The sequence below is a fragment of the Stegostoma tigrinum genome, chromosome 3 (assembly GCF_030684315.1).
Source record: "Stegostoma tigrinum isolate sSteTig4 chromosome 3, sSteTig4.hap1, whole genome shotgun sequence".
NCBI lineage: Eukaryota > Metazoa > Chordata > Chondrichthyes > Orectolobiformes > Stegostomatidae > Stegostoma > Stegostoma tigrinum.
Genome location: NC_081356.1, coordinates 80,321,231 through 80,343,132, shown reverse-complemented (window position 1 = coordinate 80,343,132; position 21,902 = coordinate 80,321,231). Strand labels below are relative to the sequence as shown.

Below are 21,902 nucleotides of genomic sequence, written 5' to 3'. Positions count from 1 at the left end.
AATCCCAGTAAGGGATCTTTTCTTATTTTTCAGTTCTACCTAAATAACTTACCTGGATGTATTCCCAGGAATATCATCCCTAAGTATAGCCATAATGTTATGCTTAATCAAGAATGTCACTCCCCCCGCACCCCCCACCCCATCTCTTGCTCCCTTTTTCTATCCTTCCTATAGCATCTATACCTTGGAACATTAAGCTGCCAGTCCTGAGCATCTCTGAGCCACATCTCAATAATTTCTATGATATCCCAGTCCCATGTTCACAACCACATCCTGCGTTCATCTGTCTTATCTGTTAGGTCGCTTGCATTGAAATAAATGCAGTTTAATTTATCAGTCCCACCTCATTCTCTGCTTTGTTCCTGCCCGCCCTGACTGTTTGATTTACTTTTATCCTGGCCTCAGATGGATCCTTTTCCTCACTATCACCTCCCCAACACCAACTTACTATCTGAAATCCTCCCAAACAGCTGTAACAAATCTCCCTGTTAGTATATTATTAGTCCCTGTCCAATTCAGGTGCAATCCACCCATCCTTATACAGATCACTTCTACACCAGAAGAGATTCCAGTGATCCAAAAATGTGAATCCTTCTCCCCTACACCAGCTCCTCAGCCACACATTCATCTGCTCTTTCTTCCTATTCCTACCCTCACTAGGTTCCTGGCACAGGAGTAGCCCAGATATTACTACCTCCAGGACTTCCTTTTTAAATTTCTGCCTACCTTCCTTTATTCTCTCCCGAGAACCTCATCCCGTTCTCTTCTTATATTGTGTACAACCACCTCCTGCTGGTCCTGCTTCCCTATGACAATATTCATAGAATCCCTAGAGTGCAGAAACAGGCTCTTTGGCCAACAAGTCCACACCAATCCTCAGAGCATTCCCCTTAACCCACCCAATCTACACATCTCTAAATACTAGGGGCAATTTAGCATGGCCAATCCACCTAGCCTGTGCACCTTTGGACTGAGAGGAAATCGGAGCACCCAGAGGAAACCCATGCAGGCACAGGGAGAATGTGCAAACTCCACACAGACAGTCGCCTGAGGGTGGAATCAAACCCGGGTCTTTGGCACTGTGAGGTAGCAGTGTTGGCCACTGAGCCATTGTGCTGCCCAAATATTCTGTATCTTCTCGGAGATATCCTTGATCCTGCCACCAGGAAGGCAACACACCATTCTGATGTGTCGCTGTCAGCCACAGAAACATCTGTCTGTGCCTCTATCTAGATAGTCCCCTATCACAATCTTTGCTTGTTTGGAAATAAAAACATCTGTCAGAAGAACATTTAAATTTTCTAACAACAATGGAAAAACATTCTAGGGAAAAGTGAAAGTCACATGACTTGTAGGAGTTAGTATCAAGTCAGCATCACTGTGAAGCAGAGATAATTGTATCATTTTCTGATGAAGGGTCTAGGCCCAAAACGTCAGCTTTCCTGTTCTTAACGTGCTGCTTGGCCTGCTGTGTTCATCCAGCTCCACACCCTGTTATCACTGTGAAGCATATTGGAGAGCAGACCTGTGTGAAAAGACCATAGATACAGGTATACAAAATGGGAGAAAGATGTTGAGTGAATGTGGGTCAAATGGAGGATGTAACTGGGGTATTAATAACTGGGAACAGAGAACTGGCAGACAATTTATTGCTGGATATTTGTGGATTGCCATTGGGGTATCCAGAGTCTTTCCTCTGCTATAAGAATATAAACTCCACTAATAAAGATCCAGAAACTATAAACTGGAATATGGGCTTGGGGGTTCTAGAACAAAGTCGTGATTATACACTTATTATAAGATGGCACTCTGTCAAAAATGTACTACAGGCTTGTAGCCAATAGGTATGTCAATGTAGAAAGCACTTCAGGAGGATTCCTATTCTGCTCAGAATTCTTGGAGGTACAAAACCAGAATTAACAATCTCCAGAATCTGCCATATACATGCTTGGTCATGCTTAATCGACAGGGATCACAAACTTGACCAGCTCTCATTGTTCACAGTGAGAAATGTGTATTACATCAATGGCAAACCCTAACCCTCATTCCACTTTCTTTTGACATGTTTAGGCAAAAGACTTCTAGCACATGTGCCATAATTAGAAGATAAGACATGGGCATCTGTTAGGTCAAAAGTTGGGTTTATGATTCAACTATTGACCCTTTGTTAGTAGCTTAGTGCTGATGATTAACCATTAAACCCACTTTATTCTTTACAAATATTTTTGACTTCTCTATTTCTAGATTTCTGTTTTTATATTGCTGTGTTTTTAATTTTTTTTTCTCTATTTCTTTGACTTGACAAGAGGTAAAATAAAAGTGTGGTTTTCTTCCGTTCGTTCTCAGCCTGAAATCTAGAACTATCAAAACTATTTGGTACATTCAGAGATCATTTCCCATTGACATTCAACTCTGCTTTTTTAGCTACAGCTGCTTTCTGAGGAATGAAACAAAAACAGAAATTGCAAGTGAAACTCAGGAGGTCTGGCAGCATCTGTGGAGACAAAGCAGAGTTAAGGTTTCAGGTCCAGTGACCCTTCTTCAGAACACTGGAAATCTCAGCCACACAGAGGAGGTTGGTATGTATGGGGACGGTTCAGGCCTCTTTGCTAGGAAGACGCAGAGAGTCCTAAGGCCATCCTGATGTAGATGGACGTGTAAACAGATTACACATCCATAGTAAACAGGAGGTAGCTGGAGCTCACAAACTGGAAATTCTGAAGCTGATACAAAAACATCAGAAGAATCATGGATGTAAGTGGAAAGGACTGGCCAAGGAGAGAAAAAATTGAATCAACGTAGGGAGAGATATCTCCCATGGGGCAGGAGCAGGCAGAAACAATGCAGTCCATATGGGGATTTGGAGAAGGTAGAAGTGGGCTGTGGGGGTTTGGGAGACTATAAACCTTGAAGCTGTGTGAGAGACGGAGATCTCAGATAAAATGAGATTAGAGAACGTTGTGGACACAATGGCCTGGTGTTCAATGGTGCGGTCATGGTCTTGGGGTGATGGAAGAAGGTGTCCATGAGCTAGCACTCAGCCTTTGCCGTGTAGAGGACAGTACACGAGACAACAGCAGCACCACTCTTGTTGGCAGATTTGATGATTAAATCAGGATTGGATCTGACAGCACAGTCAGTCACATCTGTTCTGAGCTTCTAACAATAATAATACAATTATAAAATTAGTATATTACAAAAGATTTATTGGTTTATATCAGTATTGGTGGTTTATAGTCACTGTTTGACACTGGAAGTATCGGTACAGACAGAGCCAGGTTCCCATCATCTTTAAAAAATAAACTTCTCTGAATATATCATGATTTTAAACAAAAAACATAATTTTTCTATAATGTCTCTTTGAACATGGTTAATAGTTTTGAAACCTGGTGAGGCAAGGATAAAGAACAAGACTAAATGCTTCTAAAAGAGTACTCGGAAAATGGAAGTGGATGGCAAACATAGAACATAGAACATAGAACATTACAGCACAGTACAGGCCCTTCGGCCCTTGATGTTGTGCCGACCTGTCATACCGATCTCAAGTCCATCTAACCTACACTATTCTATGTACGTCCATATGCTTATCCGATGACGACTTAAATGTAACTAAAGTTGGCGAATCTACGACCGTTGCAGGCAAAGCGTTCCATTCCCTTACTACTCTCTGAGTAAAGAAACTACCTCTGACATCTGTCCTATATCTTTCACCCCTCAATTTAAAGCTATGCCCCCTCGTGCTTGCCGTCACCATCCTAGGAAAAAGGCTCTCCCTATCCACCCTATCTAACCCTCTGATTATTTTATAGGTTTCAATTAAGTCTCCTGTCAACCTTCTTCTCTCATTAAGTCACCTCTCAACCTTCTTCTCTGAAAGGCATGGGTGCTGGGCGGGTCTTCCTCAGCATCTCTCAATACAGCAGTCAAGAGCCTGGAAACCACAACAAGATTCTCCCCGATGTTTTGGTTGCCTGTTTGTCAACACATCAGAAAGCACATGACTGACTCTTCCAAACCCAAGTTCTACAAAAATGTTCATGCCTCAACAGAAACAGTAAAATCTCTATGAGATATCTGTACAGGAAGGTTATTAAAACACTACAATTGGTCAATGTTGCTATATGGGTGTAAATGTTGGAACATCTGCGAAATAATAGAAGATAAAGTGATCAGAAATTAATTTAAAAATACTACACTCATACTCCAATGGAAGGGCAAGAACCATTTCCTTCAGAATTACAACTTTTAATAATTGTCTGCAACTGTGTTTTCCATCAACATGAACATTTCACATGACCAAGTTATTGCTAAAAGAAAATCCACTTCTGGGATATGGCATTGTGGTTATAATAGTGAATGGTCCATGACCTCAGCAGCCAGCCCACTGAAGCAAGAGATCCCATTTTCCTGCATTAGAAATTGAAAATCTTCTCTTCAGAAGAAAGGCCATTTTTCACCTACATGTTGGAGAAAGTGTACTGGGTGAGTGAGGAAGAGAGTCAGAGGGCATGCAGAGTTAATACTATGGGACCTATGGGTGAGGGTAGATGTTGCAGGTATTAGTGAGTGAGGTAGATCATATGAGCCTTGGTAGCAGATGGGTACAGTAGCAGAGATAGTGCTAGTTTGAGGTATTGGAGAGAAAACAGTGGCACAAGTGGGGTGGAGAAAGTCATCGACCTTCTTCCTACAACGGTGTGCATTTCTTCAGATGTCTGCGACTGCAATGACCTGGGCGGTAACCTTGGGCGAGCCCGGCATGGTCTAATGTGGTGGCCTCCACTGCCGGTCGTGTGGGTAGTGGACATTCTACCTCTGCACTACTTTATCCTCTCTCATTCTCTGAGAGGAAACTACCCCATAACAGGACGTAGAACAACACAGCACAGGAACAGGTCCTTGCTCATTATGATGGGGCTGACCATAATGCCATTTAAACTAAACTATCTGCCAGAACATGGTCCATATCCTTCCATTCCCCACCTGTTTATGTGTCTGTCTAAATGTCTCTGAAACAGTACTATTGTAACTGCTTCTACCACCTCCTTTGGCAACACATTTCAGGCACCTATCAATCTCTGTATGATAAACTTGCCTCACATCTCCTTTAAAATTGCTCCTCTCACATTAATCCTATGTCCCTTTGTATTTGACATGTCCATCCTGGGCAAAAAGACTCCAACTATCCATGTCCCTCATAATTTTATACACTTTTGTCAGGTTGCTCTTTAGCCTTCAATGCTCTGGCAAAAACAATCTAAGTTTGTCGAACCTTTTCTTTATAGCTAATACATGCCAATCTAGGCAACATTCTGCTGTACTGCACATCCTGTATAATGTGGTATACTGCATCCGCTGTTCCTGTTGTGGCCTCCTCCACATCGGGGAAACCAAGCGGAGGCTTGGGGACCACTTTGCGGGACACCTACGCTCAGTTTGCACTAAACAACTGCACCTCCCCCTCCCATTCTACAGATGACATGTCTGTCCTGGGCCTCCTGTAGTGCCACAACGATGCTACCTGAGGTTGCAGGAATAGCAACTCATATTCCGCTTGGGAACCCTGAAGCCCAATCATATCAATGTGGATTTCACAAGCTTCAAAATCTCCCCTCCCCCTACCACATCTCAAAACTGCCCAGCTCGTCCATGCCTCCCTAACCTGTCCTTCCTCCCACCTATCCCCTCCTCCCACCTCAAGTCACACCCCATCTCCTACCTACTAACTTCATCCCGCCCCCCACCCTTTACCTGTCAGTCTTCCCTGGACTGATCTATCTCCTTCCTACCTCCCCACCTACAATCACCTTTACTGGCTCCATCCCCGCCTCTTTGACCTGTCTGTCTCCTCTCCACCTATCTTCTCTATCCATCTTGTATCCACCTCCCCCTCTCTCCCTATTTATTTCATAACACCCTTTCCCTCCTCCATTTCTGAAGAAGGGTCTAGGCCCAAAATGTCAGCCTTCTTGCTCCTCCGATGCTGCTTGGCCTGCAGTGTTCATCCAGCTCTTCACCTTGTTATCTAACATCCTGATAAATCTCTTTTGTACTCTCTTCAAAACCTCTACATCATTCCAATAGTGGGGCGACCAGAACTGCACACAATATTCCAAACGTAACATAACTGAAGTTTTATTCAGCTGCTATATGACGACAACTTTTATACTCAGTGTCCTGACCGGCAAAAGCAAGCACATCAAACAGCTTCTTTACCACCTTATGCACTTGTATTGCTACTTCGAGAAATGTCAATTTGGATGCCAAGATCCCTCTGTATATCAATCCTCCTAAGGATCATGCCATTTACTGTATACTTTGACTTTGCAATTGACCTCCCAAGATGAATCATTTCACACTAGCCTAAATTAAACTCCATCTGTCATTTTTCTGCCCAGCTTTCCAATTGACCTGTGTTATGCTGTATTCTATAACAATCTTCCTCACTATACACAATTTCACCAATTTTCATGTCATGTGCAAACTTCCTAACAAAATCATCTGTATTTTCATCCAAATCACTTATTTAGAAAAGCACCCCTCTATAACCGCCCTCTGTTTTCAATGACCAAGCCAATTACATCTCCAACTTATCATCTCACATTGGATCCATATGAGTTAATCTTCTGGACCAACCTACCATGAGGGATCTTGTCAAATGCTTTACTGAAGTCGATGTTGACAATATCCACTGCCCTACCCTCAATCATTTTTATTACTTCCTCAAAAAAACCCAATCAAATTTGTGAATCAAGACATTACCGAAGCCAAATTGACTACCTTTAAGTTCATGGTTTTCTAAATTCAAGTAAATCCTGTTCCTAAAAGTCTTCTCCAATAATTTCCCTACCACTGATGTAAAGCTTAAAGACATATAATTTCCTGGATTATCCCTGTTATTGACTATTCTGCAGTTTTCTGGGATCCTGCCTGTGACTAAACAGATACAAAGATCTCTGTCAAGGCCCTAGTAATCTCCTCCCTTGCCTCCTCTAGTATCTGGAAGATCCCAGATAATAATACTTTTCAAAACACAACACCACCTTCTTTATATCGACATACCCTGGAATATCAAAATACCTCTCCTTAATCTTACCACCATCCATTTCCTTCTCCTTGGTGCATACCAATGCAAAGTACTCATTAAGGATCCCATCAACTTCCTTTGGCTTCAGTCATGAATTCCACCTTTGTCCGTGACTGGACCTACCCTTTCAGCTCTTGCTCCTAATATATGTACAAAACACCTTGGGATTCTCCCTAATCCTACTTACCAAGGACATTTCATGGCCTCTTTTAGCTTTCTAGTTTCTTGTTTAAGTTCTTTCCTGCTTCCATTATATTCCTCAACGGCCTTGTCTGATTTCTGTTTCCTAAATTCTCTTTTTGACTAAATTTTCAATATCTCTTGTTATCAAGGATTCCCAAATGTTGCAATCCTTATCCTTCATACTCGCAGAAACATGCTGTTCCAGAACTCTGATCATCTGGGATTTAAAAGACTCCCATACCAGATGTGGATTTACCTCAAACACAGCCACACCCAATCTATTCTTCCCAGCTCCCACCCAATGCTTTTGTAATTTACCTTCCAATTTAGCACTTTCATCTTAGGACTATCTTACCCTTATCCCTAACTATCTTAAACTTACAGAAAATGATCACTGTACCCAAAATGGCCCCCCACTGAAACTTCGATCACCTGGCCAGGTTCATTGCCTGACAAAATCTAATATGGACCCTTCCCTGGTTGAACTATCTACATATTATTTCAAGAAACCCTCCTTGAGGTACCTAACAAATCATGCACCATCTAAGCCCCTGGCACTAAGGAAGTTCTAGTCAAAAGGGAGCAAGAATAAAGGCAAGATGGGTGGTGGGCAGACATTTGGTTCCTCACCCCTGAGGATGAGACAATCTTGACTCTGACCACTGCAAGTGCCTGACTGACCATATCTAAGCTTCTGGACTGGTATCTGAGGCGGTCCTTGACTTCTGTATCAGGACTTCATGACCAAGGGTTATCTGCTTTAGACAGTCAGAGTCACAGTGTCCACCTCATCCATGCCAACCAGGTTTCCCCAAACTAAACTAGTCCCATTTGGCTGTGGTTGGCCCATATCATTCTAAACCTTTTCTATTCATGTACCTGTCCAAACGTCTTTTAAATGTAACTGTTATTGCATCTACCACTTCCTTTGGCAGTTCATCCCACGTATGAACCAACCTCTTTGAAAAAGTTGCCCCCAGGTCCCTTTTAAATCTTTCTCCTTAAAAAATGCCTTAAAATAGTTTTGAACTCCCCTACCCTAGGGAAAAGACCTCTGCCATTCACTTTTTCTCTGCCCCTCATGGTTTAATGAATCTCTGAAACATCATCCTTCATCCCTCTATGCTCCTGTGAAACAAGTCCCAGTCTTTCCAACCTCTCCTTATAACTCAACCCTCCAGTCCTGGCAATATCCTTGTAAATCTGTTCTGAACCCTCTCCAATTTAATAATATCCTTCCTATAACAGGGCGACCAGAACTGTGCATAGTATTCCAAAAGTGGCCGCACCAACATCCTGGACAACTGCAACTGATGTCCTGACTCCCATACTCAACTGATCTAAGGAAAGCTAGCATGCTAGGACTGCTAACAAATATGACAAACCTCCTGGCTTTGTGTCTTCAATAAAGGGCAAGGCGATAAATAGAGCAGTGAGCCTGGTGTCTCTGCCTGTGGGGCAAGACATAAAAAGGGTAAAACAAGGTAGGGATGCTGAGAGTGTCCAGGTAGTCTCAAAGTCAGTGACAGCTATGCAGCAAGAGAACAGAATAGAGATGCAGAGAAAGTAGGAACTGCCGGCGCTGGAGAATTTGAGATAACACGGTGTGAAGCTAGTTGAACACAGCAGGCCTGATGAAGGGTCCCGGCCTGAAACGTCAAACTTTCCTGCTCCTCTGATGCTGCTCAGCCTGCTGTGTCCATCCATCTTCACACTGTTATCTTAGGATAGAGATGCAGCCTAGCCCAGAGTATGAGTTGATTCGTTATATCTGAGCACAAATTGTCCATGCTGGAGAATTACAATGATAGTTGCCATCGCACCACGAGGTACAGCTTAGAAGTGTTGAAGTGTACTGTCCGTGGATTGGAGATGTGGCATGAGGGTTTTCAATGCCTGTGAACATGAGGTGCACGCAGCCATTGCCTATGCAGCATGCCCTTAGGTTTTTTTGCATGGTGTCCAATATACAGATAGCTTTAAGCCAGTGATGAGCTGAAGTCAGCAAATCCTCTTCTGACTTCAGTGTTGAGAATTCTGTGTGTAGCTCACGCACAGCAGGTGGTAAGATACAAAGGTGCATTTTTATAAAGTGAAATCTGCAGTTAATAAGATTATTAACAAGAAAGAATCCCTCTTAAAAGGTCACTCCCTGCCACCAATCGTGAATCTTGCCTCTGTGCCTGGATCTCAGTTAAGATGTTCTCCCAATTGTTGGGCTTTGCACACGAATCTGCCACATTTCATACACAGTCGACATTGTTCAGGCCCCTAAGGTTCTGCCCATGGATACAATGTTAAATTTACTCATACCTGAGCGAAAGACGTGTCATCTTATTTTCTACGTTCACTTGTTTCTGAAGGGGAGACCTGGAATTAATGGGTCGTTGCGGCAACATCCGAGGTAAAAAGATACAAGGAATCACAGGAGGCAGGCAAAGCTGAGACAGAACACTAGCTATTCGCCAACCCAGAAAGTGAACTGCTACTGAGCTCCTGAGAGATGGTGATGTTTTAGAACTTCCACTGATGAAAGGATTTATGGGGCCATTTAACTCTGCCTAGGAAATTTAAAAGAAAGAACATCAATACAAATCAAGTACAGCATTTTTTAATTCATTCACAGGATACAGATATCACTACCTGGACCAGCATTTATTGCCCATCACTAATTGCCTTGAGGGTAGCTATGAGTCAACCATATTGGAGTCACCTGTCAGCTAGATCAGGTAAGGATGGCAGTTTCCTTCCCTAAAGGACATTGTTGGACAAACAAATCTAATTCACCAATCAGCTACGGACTCATGCTCATCATCAGACTCATAATTCCAGATTTTTATTCAAATTCCTCATCTACCATGGCAGGATTCAAACCCAGGTCTTCAGCACATTACCAGGGTCTCTGGATTAATAGTCTAGTGATAATACCACTAGGCCATTGCCTACCCCAACCTGGATAAGTTATATTCTTTCATCGGCTATGTGTGAGTAGCACTGTGAAATAAGTTTGAAATGAAGATACACTGTCAATCATTATTTACTTTCCCCAGTTTTTACAGCTTCACTGTCATGATTGTGGCAGATGAGATGAACCTCCTTGGAAATCCAGCTCTGACACAAATCAGGGACAAGAAAACAGAGGAAATTTTGTGCTCTATGATTCTAATCCTGTTCTACTCATCTTTTAGAGGTCAACTTAACAGTACCACTCTGAGGAAGAAGGTCATATCTTCAATTGAGACGTTAAATTGAAGACTTGCTTGTTATGTTGGATAACCACAAAGTTCGCATGGCAAATTGTGAAGGGCAAAACAGTAAGAGTTAACTTTTAATCAATGTCAGCAAAACATATTATCTAGGAGTTTAACTCATTGTCATTTGTTTGTAAGACTTGTGTTATCTACAGCAGTAAATATGCTTGAAGATGACTTCATTGGCTGTGAAGTGCTTAGTAACATCAGAGGTTGTAAAAGGTGCTATATAAATGTGTGTTTTAGTTCCGGCCACAGTGAAGGAGTAGCAATGTAGTTCCACCTGAAGATGGTGCGTTGTCTGGAAGGGAACTTGCAGGTGGTCCACCATCTACAAGGTACAAGTCAGAAGTATAATGGATAGTCCCCACTTACTTGGGTGAGTGCAGCTCTAACAGCACTCAAGAGTCTTGACATCATCTAAGTTAAAGCAACACACTTGACAGGCACCATATTCATAAACATCCACTCTGCTACTGACCGTCATCCCTTGGGCAACACCTTCTAAACGCACAGCCATTTCTAACTACAAGGACAAGGGCAGGTAAGACATGAGAAAACTAGCACCTGCAAATTCCCCTCCAAGCCACACGCTGTCCTGACTTGGAAATATATCAACATTTCATAGTGGTTGCCTCACACATCTCTAGTGTGAATGTTATACGCCCTTATCAGTCCAAACCTGAATGCTGTCCAGGGTTTGCTGCAAATAGTGCAAACTGCTTCAGTATTTGAGGATTTATGATGGTAGTTAATATTATACAATTATTAGTTAACACCCACTTCTGTCCTTATGATGGAACAGAGGTTTTTGATAAAGTAATTGGGGGTGGCCATGGGTACCTGCACGGGTCCAAGCTATGCCTGCCTCTTTGTAGGATATGTGGAACAGTCCCTCTTCCGCAGCTACACTGGCCGCATTCCCCACCTCTTCCTCCACTACATTGATGACCATATCAGCACTGCCTCATGCTCCCACGAGGAGCTGGAACAGTTCATCCACTTTACTAACATCTTCCACCCCAACCTTAAGTTCACCTGGATCACCTCCGATACCTCTCTCTTCTTCCTGGAACTCTATGTTTCCATCTCTGGCAACCACCTGGAAAACAATATCTATTTTGGCCTACCAACTCCCACAGCTACCTAGAATACACCTCCTCTCACCAACCTTCCTGCAAGAATCCCATCCTCTATTCCTAATTCCTTTACTTCCACTGCATCTGCTCCCAAGATGGGGCATTCCACTCCCGGGCATTCCAGGTGTCCCCGTTTTTCATGGACTGCAACTTCCTCTCCACAATGGTTGAATACGCCCATGTCTGCATCTCTCGCGTTTCCCACAACTCATCCCTCACACCCCCTTCCCCACAAAAACAGGATCCCCATTGACTTAACTTACTACCCACCAACCTCCAGATTCAATACATCATCCTCCGCCACTTCTGCCATCTGCAAGCTGACCCCACTACCAAGGATAATTTTCCCTCCCCACCCTTATCTGCCTTCCGGAGGGACCGCTCTGTCTGTGACTCCTTTGTCCGCTCCACACTCCCCACTATCCCACAACCCCAACACTTTTCCCTGCAACCGCAGGAAGTGCTATATCTGCCCCCACACCTCCCCTTCACCCCTATCCCAGGCCCCAAGAAAACATTCCACATTAAGCAGATGTTCACCTGCACATCTGTTAATGTGGTATATTGTATCTGCTGTTCCTGCTGTGGCCTCCTCTACATCGGGGAAACCAAGCTTAGGCTTGGAGACCGCTTTGTGAAACACCTATGCTCGGTTCATGACAAACGACTGCACCTCCCAGTTGTGAACCACTTCAACTTCCCCTCCCACTCCTTGGATGACATGTCCATTCTGGGCTTCCTCCAAAGCCACAATGATGCTACCCAAAGTTTGCAGGAACAGCACCTCATATTTCACTTTGGAACCCTGCAGAACAATGGTATCAATGTGGACTTCTCAAGCTTCACCCCCGACGTTAATCCAAAACCAGCCCAGCTCATCCCTACCCCCGACCTCATGCCAAATCCAGCCCAGCTCATCCCCGCCCCCGTGACCTGTCCATCTTTTCTTCCACCTATTTGCTCCTCCCACTTCAACCTCCACCCTCTCCCCCACCTCCTACCTACCAGCTTCATCCCCGCCTCCTTGACCTGTCCATCTCCCCTTGACTGACCAACCTCCATCCTAACTCCCCACCTATACTCACTTTTACAGGCTCCATCCCTGCCTTCTTGACTCGTCCATGTCCTCTCCACTTATCTGCTCCTTTATCCACCTTCTGTCTGCCCCCCCTTTTTCTCTATTTATTTCAATAATTCCCCTTCCCCTCCCCAATTTCTGAAGAAGGGCCCAGACCTGAAATGTCAGCTTTCTGCTCCTCTGATGCTGCTTGGCCTGCTGTGTTCATCTAGCTCTACACCTAGTTATCTCAGATTCTCCAGCATCAGCAGTGCCTACTATCTGTGGAATATTAAGCCTCGGACACCACCCTGAGGAATTCCTGCAGCAACATCTTAGGACTAACAAGATTGATCTAAATCACCACAACCGCCATAATAACCACAACTATCCTCCTTCATACCAGGTATGTCTCCAATCAGTAGGGAGATCTCCCCCAGTTCCCAGTTTACCTAGGCTTCATGATGCCATATTCTCACTTTACCACTCTAGATTAGTTCTACTGTCCATGTTTAGACTAAGGCAGTAATGAGTTCTGGAGCTGCGTAGCTTTAGCATAGCCCAAACTGATCATCAATGAACAGGTTATTACTATTTGATTGCTACTTGGTGGGTCTGTCAACAGCAACTTCTGTCACTTTACTGATGGTTAAGAGTACACTGATGGGGCTTCTGCTATTATTTTTCTCCTGCTATTTTTTTGAGGCGAGAACATACCCGAGTAATTTCCCACATTGTCAGGTAGATGTCAGTGTTGTAGTTACACTGGAACAGCTTGACTAGGGGCATGACTAACTCTGAAGCACAAATCTTATGTAATAATAAAGGACTGTGGTGATCACTCCTACCAATACTGTCCTGGAAATATAAGACGTCTGTGACTGGTAAATTATTGAGGACAAGGCCAAAAAGATTGTTCCCCCTTTATTGGTGTCCTTATCATATGCTGCAGGCTACTTCTAGCAAGCTATCTCCTGACATGAGATGACAAGCTCAGTTGGTACTAGTACAATTGAGCCACTGCTGGTGATTAACATTGAAGTTATCCATCCAGAGTTCATCCTGTGCCTAGCCACCCTCTGTGTATACTCTGTGGTGTCCAATATGACAAAGAATGGATTAATTTGTTGAGAGAGGTAATCAGCAAGTGACCTTTTCCAAGTTACCAAATTATAGGGAGGACCTTGCAGGTTTGAAAGGGCTGGGTAGACTGTTGACATTTCTATTGGCATATCAGGTGGTCCATTAAGTGTTACTTCTTTTTAACTTTGTAGCTGATCAGTTTGCCAAGTCATGTCACAGGGCATTTAGAAGTCAAAAGTATTGCTGTGAGTTTGGAGTCACAGATAGGCCAGAACAGTAAAGGATGACAGGATCTCACTGAACCAGGAGATTTGTGTGACAAGTTGCAATAGATTCTTGGTCACTATTACTGGTACTAGAACTTACTTGCAGATTTATTAAATTTAAACTCCACCATCTGCTGTAGTGGATTTTGTACCCATGTATTCAGGGCCTGGGTGTCACTCTGCCATTGCCTAATAGGAAATATAACTGAGATACAGATTAGCCAAGACCTAACTAAGGAGCACAACAGATGTAAAGGACTGAATAGCCTGGTTTAAATTCTTCAGAAGGCAAACATAGTTGAATAAGCCAACATATGACTGTCCATTTAGAGACCAGGTGTCCTATTGCTCAGCACGGAAACCACATTGCGTTTCTGGCCTTACTAAAACATTTTTGAGGTCTCAGTCTACCAGTTGAATTCTGCACAAACCCTCAATGGCCACATTTGGTGCCACATATCCTGTGGAATGGGTACACATCAGCCCTTGGTGCATGGATAATACAAGCTTGTTGTACTCTAGTATATTAATGAGTATCAGACACTGCAATATAGATCCTGTTATGTTAGAGTTAGCATAGTTGGTTCCAATTGAAACTTGGGAAACTTGGTTTCAATTTCCCACACACTCATATACTCAAATTACCTCAGCTACTTTAACAGCTGCCAAGACTCGAGTATCCTGCTCCATGTTTTGGTGTTTTTGGAGAGCATTCCATGCAGCATTCCTTAACCCCTCTTGATTCTTGTCACCATAAAGAATGTGGCAGAACTTTGCCAAACTGTATGCTGCTCCATAGCGAACCCACCAGCTACAATCCGGATCTAAGAAATACATAAACATGGTAGCATTGCAATAAAGCTGAACTGGGAACTGAAAATGTTTTTAGTTGTTTAAGTCATTAAATGGATTAATAATTAATACTTCATATCATTTGATATTGGTGAGGCTGTGACACACATAATGCCTGCATAACACTAGCAATTTTACGTTAAGACTAAGTAACAGTGAAGTGTTTGGAGACTCCCCAAAATCACACAAAATAAAACTAAGAAGAACTCTCTTTAGCAATATAAATTGGATGAAGAGATATACTAGCACTGGAGGGGGTACAGAGGTGTTTCACTCGGTTGATTCCAGCATTGAGAGGGTTGCATTATGAGGACAGACTGAGTAGACTGGGATTATACTCACTGGAATTCAGAAGAATGAGGGGAGATCTTATAGAAACATTTAAGATTATGAAGGGAACAGATAAAGTGGAGGCAGGGAGGTGGTTTCCGTTAGCAGGTGAAACTAGGATTAGAGGGCATCGCTTCAAAATAAAGGGAAGCAGATGTAGGATTGAGTTCAGGAGGAACTTCTTCACCCAAAGGGTTGTGAATCTGTGGAATTCCCTGCTCAGTGAAGCGGTTGAAGCTACCTCACTGAATGTGTTTAAGGCAAGGCTAGATGAATTTTTGAACAGTAGAAGAATTAAGGGTTATGGTGAGTGGGTGGGTAAGTGGAGCTGAGTCTCAAAAAGATCAGCGATGATCTTATTAAATGGCGGGGCAGGCTCAAGGGGCTTACTCCTGCTCCTAGTTCTTATATTCTTATGAATATAATGAGTACAGCTGTTATACTTACATATCACTAGAGGGAATTTAGAAGAGACACAAGTGATATTGCAAGACAGAAACCACAATTCCAAACTTGTAGTCATGTTTATAACAGAGACCACAAATGTCACAGTACCTCAAATATTGCAATTTCATTTAAGTTTTATTACTCACATAGACTTCCATATAGGTCAACATACCACTGAATATATATGACATCATTCTGTAATCATTTTGCTTTCTGCTTGGAACTTGGCACAGCAAAGAAGAATTTCTCCTTATTGACTCAATGCTCACAAGAGGGTCTGATTCTACAGATCTTATTCGTGTTCACATTCTGAAGATTGTTTGAATATGGAAGAGGGAATCATGGTGAATACAGTCTCACATATGAACATTTTAGCAAGAGTCACTGAATAGTCATCAATATTGGAATCAGGAGACAAATTTCCTTTTCTCCTTGCCCATGAATACTAAAACCAACTTTAGCATGACTATAGCCACACCGGGTGAGATCAGCTACTTTGGCAGTGACCAGGGATCAAATGTGGAAAATCTGTCTTCGATGGGATTGTGCTCTATATTTATCAATTCCTTTTTCAATGTGATAATTAGGCAATCTGTAGAATATTAAGAAGCTTACATTTCTATGGATGATGAGCACCATTTGTTATCATTGAGTACCTTACGAAATCAAAGAATAGGAACTAATCTATCAGAGAGGTCAACTCAAAAATGTAATTATTGTAGATAATTTTCAATGATTTGCAATTTGAATACTCGAGGGTGATTAAAAAATATCTTCTAAAAGACATATCACACATTCTAAAGCAACAAAATCAATGTATTATTTGCGCACAATATAGGATGGACAATGAATGCTGGTATTTCCTGTGTCAGATCCATTCTAGAAATGTATAAAATGAAACAGATTTTAAATGAATCACAATCAATTTTGCAAAAAGAACAGCAATGGCTCAATAATGGCCCTTTTAAGTAAAATTTGCCTTTTAGGACAAGGAAGCAGTAACTTGTCTGGATACCAACACTACCAATCCATCCCACTATTCTACACACATCATTAGTACTATTCAAAAGCATCATCAATGGCTTACAGGTTAGTTGCTTACTTAATTGTTAAGGTCATTGCTGAATTCTGTATGATTTGGTGTTTCCCATGTTTTTTTAAAGCTTTGAAAGTAGACAGCGGATGATGTGTCAGTTGTTGAAATTTATTTTACTAATCTCAGGGCTTGCATAAACCTGCGGCTTCCAGACATGGGTGTGTTAATAGGCCTTCCTCTTGGAATAACTCATGACTGGGAGAATGAGCAGAAACAATATCCAAATGATTCCAAATCAGTTGGGAGTGTGGTGTTACTCAACAGAGATGTCATCGAAAACTCAAAGGAATTCAAAAGGAGCTCCTGTATCCAAGAATGGTGAGAACATGGAATTCTCTACCACAGGAAGTTGTTAAAATGGATTATATAAATATATTTAAGGAGAAGGTCGATAGAAGAGAAGGGGAGAAGGAAAAGATGGTTGTACTGACAGATTCTGAAGAGGCCAAGTGGATGAAGATTCGAGTCGTATATGAACACCAACATGTACAGAAACAAAAACAAAAATTTCTGGTGAATCTCAGCAGGTATGGTAGCATCTGCGAGGAGAAAGCAGAGTTTACATTTCCAGTCTGGTGAATTCTGATGAAAAATTACCAGACTCAAAATGTTAAACTCTGTTTTCTTCCCACAGGTGCTGCTAGACCTGTTGAGTTTTGCTAGCAATTTCTGCTTTTGTTTCAAATCTCCAGTGGCCACAGTTCTTTGTTTTACTAACATTGGTTGGACTGACTAGCTTGTAGTTGTGTGATATAAAAACAAAAGGGTCAGTAGCAGGAATAAGCAATTTAGACCCTCCAACCTGATCCGCCCCATTCAATACAATCATGGCTGATGTCATCACAGCCTCAATTCCACTTTCCTGCCTATTCTCAATAACCCTCCAACCCATAACTAATTAAAAATCTGAACATCTCCTCTTAAATTTACTCAGCAAAACAATCCACCCAGGGGTAGTGAATTCCACAGAATCATGACCTTTTGAGAGAAGTAATTTCTCCTCATCCCTGTTTTAAATCTTCTACCCCTTATACTAAAACGCTGTCCTCTCATTATAGATTGTCCCATATGAGGAAACATCCTCCCTATATATACGTTGTCAATCACCTTTAGCACCTTATAATTCTCAATTAGATCTCCTCTTATTCTTCTATCTAGAGAATATAGGTCTAGCCTGCTCAAACTCTTCTCATAAGACAAACCTCTCATCTCCGGAACAATAACAGAAATTGCTGGAAAAACTCAGCAAGTTTAGCATAGAGAAATCAGAGTCAATGTTTCAGGTCGAATGGTAGTAATTGGGAAAATGTTGGTTTACATGCAGAAGATAGTGGGGGGGGGGAGAGGGGTAAGGAGTAAACAATAGGTGGTGACATAGCACAAAGACAGAGAAGAACATCTTTCAATTTCTTCTGATTTTTCAATTTTTCTTTTCGATCCTTTGATTTTTACAAGAGAGAATAACAGTTGGACAAAGGAGCCGATAACAATCTGGCTAAGAGGGTGATTAGCTATTAATGGAGACTGTTATTGGCTAGTGATTTGTTGTGTTTAATACCAGACTATGTGATAACAAGTACCCATCTCTGGAATTAATCTTGTGAACCTTCTCTGAACTGCCTCCGATGCAACTATATCAGTTCTCAAGTAAGGGAACCAAAATTGCTCACAAAATTCCAAATGCAGTCTCACTAATACCTAGTATAGTTGCAGCAACACTTCCCTATTTATATACTCTTTTCCTTTAGCAATAAATCCCAAAATTACATTTGCCTTCCTTATTTCCTGCCATACTTGCATACTAGTTTTCTGTGATTTGTGCAGGAGAACACTGAGACCTCTCTGCACTGAAGCACTCTGACTTTTCTCTCCACTTAGGGAATAAGTTGCCCTTTTATTCATTCTTTCTTTTCTATGATCTTATACTAATCAAAGTTAAATTCCATCCACCAAATTATGGCCCCTTCACCTAACCTGTGCATATGCATTTGTAAATTTCCAATTTTGTCACTGCAACTTAATTTTCCATCTGTTTTACTGTCGCCTGACAAGTTTGGCTTTAGTATTTTCTATTCCTGCATTCAGGTCACGAATATAGATTGTAAATATTTGTGGCCCAAGGACCAAACACTGTGGCACTCCATTAGTTATAGCTTGCCAACCAGAAAAGACTCATTTATTCTGACTCTCTGCTTTCTGTTGTTTAGCCAATCCTCCTTCCAAGCTAATAAATTACCCCTGTGATCTTACCTTGTGCACTGACGTTTTATGCGGCACCATATCAAATTCATCTGGAAGTCCAAATATACTACATCAAAAGAATACCCATTATCCACTTTGCTCATCACAGAGTGTCACAGAGGCATACAATGTCTAGTCACAGGCTTCCAGTCTGAAAAGCAACCCTCCCCTACCCCCCTCTGTCTCCTATCGCCTCAGCAATTTTGTATCTAAAGTGGCTAGTTCTCCCTGTATTAATTGTACTCTATCCTTGTTAATCAGTCTACCATTCAGAACCTTGTTGAATACCTTATTGAAGGCCATATCTTCAAAGACATCTGGAAAATTTGTCAAATATGATTTACTCCTTATAAAACTATGCTGACTCTTGTGGATTTTGTTTTAACTTTCCAAATGTCCTGCTTTTACTTCCTTAAAACATAAGAGCATAAGAACCAAGAGCAGGAATAGACCATCAGGCCCTTCGAGCCTGCTCGGCCATTCAATAAAACCATAGCTGATCTTTTCATGGCCTCAGTTCCACTTATCCACCTCTCACCATAACCCTTAATTCCTTTAATATTCAAAAAATTACCCATCTTAGCTTTAAAAACATTCAATGAGGAAGCCTCAATTACTTTACTGGGCAAGGAATTCCACAGATTAGTAATCCTTTGGGTGAAGAAGTTCCTCCTTAACTCGGTCTTCAATCTGGTCCCCCTTATTTTGAGGCTGTGCCCTCTTGTTCTAATTTCACCTGCCAGTAGAAACATCCTCCATGCTTCACTCTTAGCTATTCCCTTCATAATTTTATATGTTTCTATGATACCCCTCATTCTTCTAAATTCCAATAGATAGAATCCCAGTCTATTCAACCTCTTCTCATTAGCCAACCCTCTTAACTCTGGAATTAACCTAGTAAATCTCCTCTGCACCCCCTCCAGTGCCAGTACCCTATACAGCTGCAACATAACCTCTTTGCTTTTCAACTAAATCCCTCTAGCAATGAACGACAAAATTCCATTTGCCTTCTTAATTACCTGTTGTACTTTATCCTAGATAATGAGCCAAGCTTTCTGCAAACAAAGTGCTATTTCTACCCCCAAAACATAACATCTCTCCTTCAACCCACAGACCAGGAAGTAATAGCAGCTTTTAAAGCTTATTAGTTAAGTGTGCACATTTAAGAGGCTGATTGCAGCCACTGAGGGGCATAAGGACAATGTTCTTCAATTTTGGAAGAGCTTTAACATCAAGAAAGCAATTAACGTTATCATGGATGCCTGGGGGGATGTCAGTAAAGACTGCTTGCATGCAGTTTTGCAGAAGCTTCTCCCAGATTTTTTTCAAGAGTTTAAAGGCTTTGAACTGTCAGAGGAGCTCCCAAGACTCAAAGAACATTGTATTGATCTTGAAGCAAGTCGGATTTGAAGAGGTGGAGAGTGAAGATGTTGAAGAACTGTTTGAGTCCCACTGCGAATAGGTCTCCACAGCTGATTTACAACAACTTGTCGCTGAGGGTGAAATGGAAGGGAGAAATGAAGAAAATGAAGTCCAGGATGCAGCACCATGAGAGCTTTCCACTTCTGTTTTGTCTTCGATCCTGAAGGAAATTAAGAAGCAGTTGCAGCTCTTAGAGAACAATGATCACAGTGCAGAGCACAGAAGGGTAGCAGTTCGAGGAATAAGATCTTATTTGACACCTTAAGAACAACTTCTTCATGAAGCCAATCCCCAAGAAGACAATGAACCACAGCCATCCACTTTTGGATTAATTATTTTTCACCCTAAACTTACAACCACAACTGCACTGGATGATGCTGATGATGACGATGATGATCCTCAGCCCCTGCATTAGCAACATAGCAACCTCAAAACCTCCTCCCCCATCAAGTCATCTTGACATTTTTTTCCCAAGGTAAGGTGTTAAATTTACTTTTATTTAATTATTAGATATGAATTAAACATTTATTCAAACTGCACTATCCTTTGTGTTAGGTTTTTCAGCGATTTTGAGAGATATTATTTGCTGGTCTGCCCTGAACACTGCTTTTCCCATAGACAGTTATTTCTATAGTGCTATTTTCTACAACACGATGTTGCATAGGAACAAAACTATCACATTATAGCAGAACCGACAGTATCTCTGTTGCCGTTCCCTTTAAGACCCTAAGATGTAGGCCATCAGGCCTTAGGGACTTGACTACCCTTGAGTTTGCTCATTATCTTTTCCCTAATGAAAATGATTGTTCTAAATTTCTCTTTCCTCTTTCTGTGACCTTTCCATTACCTGTTACTGTTGGGATGGTACTAATGTCCTCCATCGTGAAAACTGAGGCAAAATATTGTTCTAGTGTCACTGCTAGTTCTGTGTTCCTCATTATTAACTCCCCAGTTTCATCTTGCAATGAACCGACATTCACTTTAGCTACTCCCTTCCTTTTTCGATACATATAGAAGCTTTTGATATCTGTTTTTATGTTTTTTGCCAGTTTTCCATCAGAAGTTACCATGTATATTCCATGTAATTGTATATGAAGAGCAATTCAGAGCAGGGCGAGTTGGTAGAAGGGGGAGGAGGATGGGAGGTTGTAGAAAAGGAGAGGATAAAGAACAGGAAATATAAGAGGAAGAAGAGCTGAAATTTAGCAACAATTCAAGACTGGGCAACTACAATGTGCTTTGGACTATCAGCAACAGAATTATATTCAACAAATATCTGTAACTTCATGGCCTGGCATAACCCTCACTTTGCCATTATCACATAGCCTGCTTCAAAGAAGAGTGCTGGAGGGCACAGCAGGAGCAGCACCAGGGATATGTAAAAATGAGATGTCAACCTGGTGAAGTGATAAAACAAAACTACTTATATACCAAGCAGCAAAAGCAGT

At 41.8% G+C, this 21,902-nt stretch overlaps 1 protein-coding gene across 5 annotated transcripts in view; it reads right to left on the bottom strand.

The window, feature by feature from the left end:
- Positions 1 to 21,902, bottom strand: part of tmem232 (transmembrane protein 232) — a 132,964-nt gene that overhangs the window by 11,743 nt on the left and 99,319 nt on the right. For all 5 annotated transcript variants that reach the window (XM_059644700.1, XM_048526942.2, XM_048526943.2 and 2 more), the window contains 2 exons: positions 14,712 to 14,890; positions 9,584 to 9,831 (listed from right to left, as the gene is read on the bottom strand). In XM_059644700.1, coding sequence (XP_059500683.1) covers positions 9,584 to 9,831; positions 14,712 to 14,890 — 427 coding nt within the window. The remainder of the gene's footprint in view (positions 1 to 9,583; positions 9,832 to 14,711; positions 14,891 to 21,902) is intronic.